The sequence below is a fragment of the Colossoma macropomum genome, unplaced genomic scaffold, assembly GCF_904425465.1.
Source record: "Colossoma macropomum unplaced genomic scaffold, Colossoma_macropomum, whole genome shotgun sequence".
Lineage (NCBI taxonomy): Eukaryota > Metazoa > Chordata > Actinopteri > Characiformes > Serrasalmidae > Colossoma > Colossoma macropomum.
The window spans coordinates 13,671,324-13,679,006 of record NW_023494787.1 but is presented as its reverse complement, the minus strand read 5'-3'; the positions used below and the strand labels follow the sequence as shown (position 1 = coordinate 13,679,006).

Here is a 7,683-nt window from a genome sequence, read left to right as displayed (position 1 = left end):
GGAACGCATTACGGAAATCAGAAACATGCACCCAAAATACACAAAGCCTGAAGTGACACACATCTTTATTATTACAGAAAAGCAGTGATATACAACAGGGAAAGCGAATGCCTCAGAACAAATTCATCCCTGCCGTTGTTTATGTCTTGGATGGGTTTTGCAATAAACAAAGAGTCGTCCACGGCGGCGAACAAAAAAGCAGTCTTTGCAGCGTTTCTTCAGTGCTGTTTTCGTTTTCATGCCCGCAGAAGGCTGCACACACATGAGCTGCTGGCACTGTCCGAGTAAAGGTGAGCGGAATGGACTGTGCAGCCCCTGAAGAAGGCTGAAGGTTGCTCTGGATGGAGCCAATGCAGCGGTGATGGTGGAAATGCAGCGCTGTGCACCTGCTGCAGGTAAGGAGCTGACAGCGGTGTACTTCACAACACGGGACAGCTGCCGGGTCAGGGAACTGACCAGACACGGGAGGAATAGCGGTGCCATGGTGCCACCAACTGTAGAAAAAAGAAAACACCATTAAACTGCAAGCATGAGAAATTACCATTAATGTCTATGCTGGCTCAAAGGTGTAAACACAGCTGTAGGGTAATTATAAAAGACTCAAAAGTATTAAGAAGGTTTAACGTTTAAGTTCATTTGTAATGCACTAATTATGGGAAGAACTGCTTACAGAGAAGCAGCAGACCTGAAAGAAACAGGCAGTATTCAAATGGCCTACACTACAGATATGTGCAATTTCTTCATAACTCGATTCTGTCTACAGAGGCTACACATACAGTACATTCATTTGCATCAGCATTTATCTGATGCATCACACTTTGTGATTATTTGCATGAGCATGTATCTGATGCATTGGGCTTTGTGATGACTAAATACAGACCAAAGTAAATGTTATTCCTGCAACCTTTCTGTTTCTGCAGGTTATTTAAAGAGAGATTCCACTGACCAAAATGTCAACTTTTCAAAAATTTCAGCATAATTAAAAGACCATAACAATTATGATGTAAACAAACTCATTCAAAGTGGTTTGATGAGAAATGCTCCATTCTAGAGAAACAGAATAGTTCACAGTGATGGTGATAGGAACCAGACGTCTGAAGTGTTTAATACAGGGCGCTGTACAGACAAATCACCCCTCAAAGAAAACTTATTTTTCACAGATTTGCCACTATTTTAATCAACATATAACAACTCAGAAGAGACATGTACATTTGTGGGTGGTTCCGGATATAAAATGTAAACTAAAATCAGTGTATTTGTGTTGTAGACACAGTGACCCCTGGTTCCTGTCACCACTACTGTAAAGAAATTTGAATTAGTAGGTTTCTCTGCAATGACCCATTTCACATCACACCACTTTATTTGACTGTATTTACATCTCAGCAGCTGAATTATGCAGAAATTTTGATCAGTCAGTGGAATTCTTTATGCAGTGGCCAAAGCTGCTGATGAACTAGGACATGAAAATGAGGAAAATGACAAACTTAAAGCGCCTTCTGCTGTCAGAGCAACTAGTACATTTATCTGATAAAAAATTGTGGATTGTTTGTGATGTTATTTTGAAGCTACTCCGTCTTAATCAAAACCCAAATGAGGATACATCACATCAGGGGAACAATCTGGAGGTTCCGATAAAGCTGCCTTCCTCTACCCAAGTCTCTGGCTGTATCTCCAAAGGCCTTCTGTCTATGCAGTGCATTAGCTATATGAGTCATTAAACTATGGCTTCTACACCCAAACAGTGCACCAAATATCCAGTAAGGATCTGTGCACACACGGCTAAGATCACACTGGAGATTTAGTCTCAACATGTAGATTCTTGTATGTCAGCTTCTAAAGTCAGCTTCTTATTCGCATTTCACCGTTCCACCTTAAATAGGGCAGCAGTTACAGTCTGGCGCTTCAGAATGTAACCAGCTGCTGCAACATTTAAGGTGGAACGGGAAACTGAACAAGACGCTGGCGAATAAGAAGTGAACTTGAGCCATTTCAGCCTCATTAGTTACCTAGCTAGCTAGGTTACGTTTTGTTTGTTTTTCCTGCTCTAACAGCCCTGATATGACCTAGCAGGACTGGACCTGGAGAACCCGGACACAGAGACTAGATTAGCAATGATTAAAAATATCTGACGATACAGGTCAGCTTCTCCACGATCCTAAACGGACCAGCCAGGCAGCTAACTAGCCTAGTTAACGCTAGCTACCTCAGCTAACACCAGGCTCTTCTGCTACTGGGCGAAAAAAGGCTTCACTTTAATGCTTCATTCCTGAATTAAAGAACACACATGTACATACCTGCTTCGATACAGTGTATATTATTGATATGCGCGCCTAACGGAGCTCTTATTAACCCCGTTCACTGCTTCATGCGCATGTTTCAACGCACCAGCATGACTCAGAGTCAACACTTCCTGTGACGTGAGTGACTTTGAGAAAAGTCATTGTTCACGTTTCATTCTGAGGTTATAGTGCCTATCCCCTACTCCCTACTCCCTATTCTCTACTCCCTACTCCCTACTATCTACTCCCTATACCCTATTCTCTACTCCCTACTCCCTATTCCCCTACTCCCTACTCCCTATCCCCTACTCCCTACTCCCTATCCCATACTCCCTACTCCCTATACCCTATTCCCTACTCCATATACCCTATTCTCTACTCCCTACTCCCCATATCCTACTCCCTATCCCCTACTCCCTACTCCCTATACCCTATTCCCTACTCCATGTACCCCATTCCCTACTCCCTATACCCTATTCTCTACTCCCTACTCTCTATACCCTACTCCCTACTCCCTATCCCATACTCCCTACTCCCTATTCCTTATTCCTTACTCCATATACCCTACTCCCTACTCCCTATCCCATACTCCCTACTCCCTATACCCTATTCTCTACTCCCTATACCCTACTCCCTATTCCCTACTCTCTACTCCCTAAAGTAACTCTCCACCCTCCACGGTGAAAACAGTGAACTACAGCCTTTCAGAAATGCCCTCTAAAAGCCTTTTATAAGCCAAAGGCCGTATGTCAGTACAGTCTGTACACATTGTCACTAGTTATGTATAAAGTTATTGCATACGAATAACATGAACACATTGTCACTGTCTAAAAAATAAATAAAAATTAAAAAAGTGTCTCCAGAATGTCAGCTCTACAGGAGAAGACAAAACATTCAATATTTTGACATCACTACACCTGTGTATGTGTATACTGCACATTTTCACACCCATGGGCCTAAATATGCACTGTCACCACTGAAGTGAACGTGTGGTTACAGTTAATTTAGCATTAACCTTTCCTATATCCTATCTTACCTTATATCCAAGCTTAAGTTCTAGTTATGACTAATTTTGGTTCTGTCTTCCCCACTAGAAAAAAACAGAATAGTTTTTTTTTTTTCTTTTCTTTTCTTTGTTTTTCTTTTCCCCAGAAGTGATTTCATCAGACATCACATGACTAAAATGCTACTTTGGATGAGGTGCATGTATGTTTTAAAACTTCCGAACAGTTTACCTTGTTATTAATTACAGTAAGTATCTGCTTGCTGAAGACACAAACAGCCGTTCCCCGTTCATTTGGGGCCCTTTGAAAAGAGGCTGCCGTTAGCGTGCTTCATTTCAAGTGCCCTAACTGCAAACAATTGAGACTTAGCCATAATATGCGCGCGCTGTTTTACTTCTAGCGCCACTTGCAGTGCTGGTGCACTTAAAGCATTGTGAGCAATTGTACGGAGCGGGTTTGCTGTTTTCTGCATTTGTGTATGTGGTTTTCATTCTCTTTAACGATATGGTTTGGATTTGTTACATTGAGTTATTAAAATTAGGCGACTGCAAAGAAACGACATCGATAAACAGACAGTGAGATGCCCCTCTTGTCCAGCAGGCGGCAGCAGAGAGAGATAAAGCTCAGAGGTGGCTGAGGGACGTCAGGGGAAAACATGGCAGCCTCCTTTCCTAAGATCTTGTCCTTCGGTAAAAATACGAGGACTTTACTTGGAGTTTTGAGACTTTCTGCGGTTCCTGCTCAGCAATACACTGTCCCAGTTTCTAACTACGGGGAGAAAGTTACCCACACCGGACAGGTACAGCCTGGCTTCGTATACAGGCTAAACTCATTTGCTAGTAGCAACGACTGTTAGCCGTGAGCTAACTTAGCAGCAGCAGCTCATTTGGTATTTAATCGGTTTTTAATACCAGCAGCAGTTACTGCACTATAGCTTAATACTGTGAAGAGATACAGGCTAAAAGAAGCAAAACATGCCACCCCTGTCTTTGTTATACGTTTTATTACCAGTTCAGCGAATATAAGTCTCCCCAGTCGTGTCCTAATTCGAGTTTGTTATGATCAGTTCTAACGTCACTTCAGGAGGTGATATTCAATAAATAGAGTTCCAGTTTGTATAATATGTATGTGTATTTAGTAATGCGTGTCTCATACAAGTGCACTGCTTGTTTCTACACTTATTGTCCATTTTATCAGCTCCATTTACCACCATAGCTGCACTTTGTAGCTCTACAATTACAGACTGTGGTTCATGTTTCTCTGTATACTTTGTTAGACCCCTTTCACCCCGTCCTTCAATGGTCAGGACCACCACAGAGCAGGTATTCTTTAGGTGGTGGATCATTCTTCAGCAACACTGACATGGTGGTGGCATGCTAGTGTGTGTTGCGCTGGTATGAGTGGATCAGACACAACAGTGCTACTGGAGTTTTTAAACACTGTGTCCACTCACTGTTCACTCTATTAGACACTCCTACCTTGTCAGTCCACCTTGTAGATGTAAAGTCAGAGACGACAGCTCATCTGCTGCTGCACAGTTTGTGTTGGTCATCCTCTAGTCCTTCATCAGTGGTCACAGGACACTGTTGGCTGGATATTTTGGTTGGTGGACTATTCTCAGTCCAGCAGTGACACTGAGGTGTTTAAAAACTCCAGTAGCACTGCTGTGTCTGATCCACTCAGACCAGCGCAACACACGCTAACACACCACCACCACCAAGTCGGTGTCACTGCAGTGGTAAGAATGATCTGCCACCCAAATAATACCTGCTCTCTGGGGGTCCTGACCACTGAAGAACAGGGTAAAAGGGGGCTGGCAAAGTATGCAGAGAAACAGATGGACTACAGTCTGTAACTGTAGAACTACAAAGTGCACCTATATAGTAAGTGAAGCTGATAAAATGGACAATGAGCGTAGAAACAAGGAGGTGGTCATAATGTTATGGCTGATCAGTGTAAATGCATGTAATCCATCATTTAATATTATATTATTTTGCTTGGCTGGGCACGCAGTTAACTAATGGCATGCATATTAACTGTATTAATTGTATGCATGTAATCGTAATTGTAATGTGACACACTTTCTTTACCAGGCAGATTGAATTTGAAATAAAATAGTGAAGGTTAAAGGGCAGAACATCAGCTTTAATTCATGGATATTTACTCTCTGCTGTCTGTTCGTACTATCTATAGCTACCTTAGGTTAATCACGGGCAAGTCTGACACTCCAAATGTTTCACTTCTGATTGATTTATTCTTATTTTAAACCTTTATACTGTTCTGCTTTACTGCCATTGACACCTCTTTGGTTGTTATGTAGAGAGAGTGCAGCAGACTTTCAGTGTAAATGTCGCATCTGCTGTGTAATCAGCTCTAGGCCTGTTGTTAGCACTGCTGTGTATGAATGATGCAAGGACATGCAACAGGATTAAAAAAAGCAGCCAACTGACCTGTTATACCTTCCATATGTGACCTCCAACACCCTAGACTTACCTTTGATCATCTGAAATGGAGAACTATGTATTAAAAAGGGCTGTGATGGATAAGGCATCACAGTCGGTAACATTCACAATCTAATGTTTACATCACTACAAACAGAATGTGAATTGGGCATGGTTATCTATTGGGTTCAGGCAAATACACATAAATAGAAAGCAGAATGTGCAAATGCATTTATGGAGACAGTAAATGGATCTTAATAAAACAACAGACTTTTAACTTGGTGCTATAACATGGTTGGAGGTCAGCAGTGAGTAATGTTTGTTTATTTGAGTTTATTTTGAGTAATGTTTGTCAATTTGTCATTTTATGTCAATAATTAATATTTCAAATTGGTGGCTGTTTCTTGTCATTTGTCTGCAGCATCAGCTTTTCTGACTGAATTATTCTTTTAAAGCTGTCATGCTGCACTTTAACCTCATACTCATAGATTCATTTCATACCCAATTTGCTGCAGTACAGAGCCATAAAATGCCTTGATGAGGGCTTATTTTCTCCATGAGAGAGATAAAGAAGCAGTCTGTCTGTCTGGACACAATATGTACGCTTAAAGATTGTTTTGTTTGGTTGCAGGTGTTTGATGAAAATGACGTGAGGAGAGCCAGATTTGTGGGTAGACAAAAAGAGGTAATGTTCAATGTCAGCTTGTTGTCATTTAAAATTGAGATTTATTTCTGCTGTTCTAAACTGTTCTTAAAAATGTCCATGACTGCCACGCTCATTATTCTGTCCTCTGCTTTTTGGCTTTGTTGATCTATTATTGTGTAGGTGAATGAAAACTTTGCCATCAAACTGGTTGCAGAGGAGCCTGTGACAGATATAGAAGCGAGAGTGGTGTCCTGTGATGGAGGTGGAGGCGCTCTCGGCCACCCCAAGGTCTACATCAACCTGGTAAGTAGTTCAATAAATGTGTTTTCTCTTTAAGTGTGGAGTCTAATTCTTTTCTTGACGAAACTAACACTTACTTACTTAAATGAACAAGTTCAGAAACCACTTTCAAAGCTGTAAAATGTAATAATATACTAGATAATTTCACTAAATAAAATGTCTAAAGTTAAAAATATCTACAAATATGTTGAATCATCTTATTATGCTTACAACAAGCTCATAATAATCTGATTATAACAGAACTAGATTTGGCTCAGTACTGCTACCAATTTAAATTGTTGATAAATGTTTTGCATTAATTTAATGTCTTCTCAGGACAAACTGACCAAAGTGGGCACCTGTGGTTACTGTGGACGGCAGTTTCAACAGAAACACCATCACTGAAACAAATCTGTTGACTTCTGTCTTTGTAGTCTGCTGGTTATAAATTATTCCCTTTGACAAGTGTGTCTTTACTTTCCTGTATAATAAAATCTTACTATGAAGACAACAGTTGAATTCGGTTTTTCACCAGTCTTAGATAATATTTGCCATTTTCCATTTCTGTCCATTTTCATTTTCATCTCATACTGTTACAAATTACTTGAAAAATGTGAGGAAAAATTTTCTGTTCACAATAAATAGCTCCATCAGATTCAAATAATAATGAAAGACCTTCACTTCTACCTACAAACAAATGTGGTATGGATTAAAAGTTTCTTGGTATTCAATGCCAGTGAATGAATGTTACCAATGCCCACTCTAGTTCAGCCAGTTTATGCTCTCTATGTGTCCAACCAATGCAAATATTTTTAATGGCTTAATATTGATTTTCTTGGCTGTTTGAACTAAAATTATATCAAGATATCCTTTGATTCTTTTCTATCAAAGCTGAAACCAAAGTCTCCAAAACCAACTGTTCTATTCAATAATGCCACCAATTTGACATGAAGAGCCATTTCCTCCTTTTAACTGCTTGGCTCAGCTGCTTTGTTTGACTATTAAGAGCTTATTTCTCACTGTTGATCGTCACA

General features: G+C 40.4%; 1 protein-coding gene across 1 annotated transcript; it reads left to right on the top strand.

The window, feature by feature from the left end:
* The first annotated feature begins 3,887 nt into the window (after positions 1–3,887).
* On the top strand, positions 3,888–7,160 carry ndufs6 (NADH:ubiquinone oxidoreductase subunit S6). The gene is made up of 4 exons (XM_036565643.1): positions 3,888–4,082; positions 6,356–6,409; positions 6,551–6,673; positions 6,986–7,160. The coding sequence occupies exons 1-4, from the start codon at positions 3,939–3,941 to the stop codon at positions 7,052–7,054; spliced, it is 390 nt and encodes a 129-aa protein (XP_036421536.1). The 5' UTR covers positions 3,888–3,938; the 3' UTR covers positions 7,055–7,160.
* Positions 7,161–7,683: the final 523 nt, after the last annotated feature.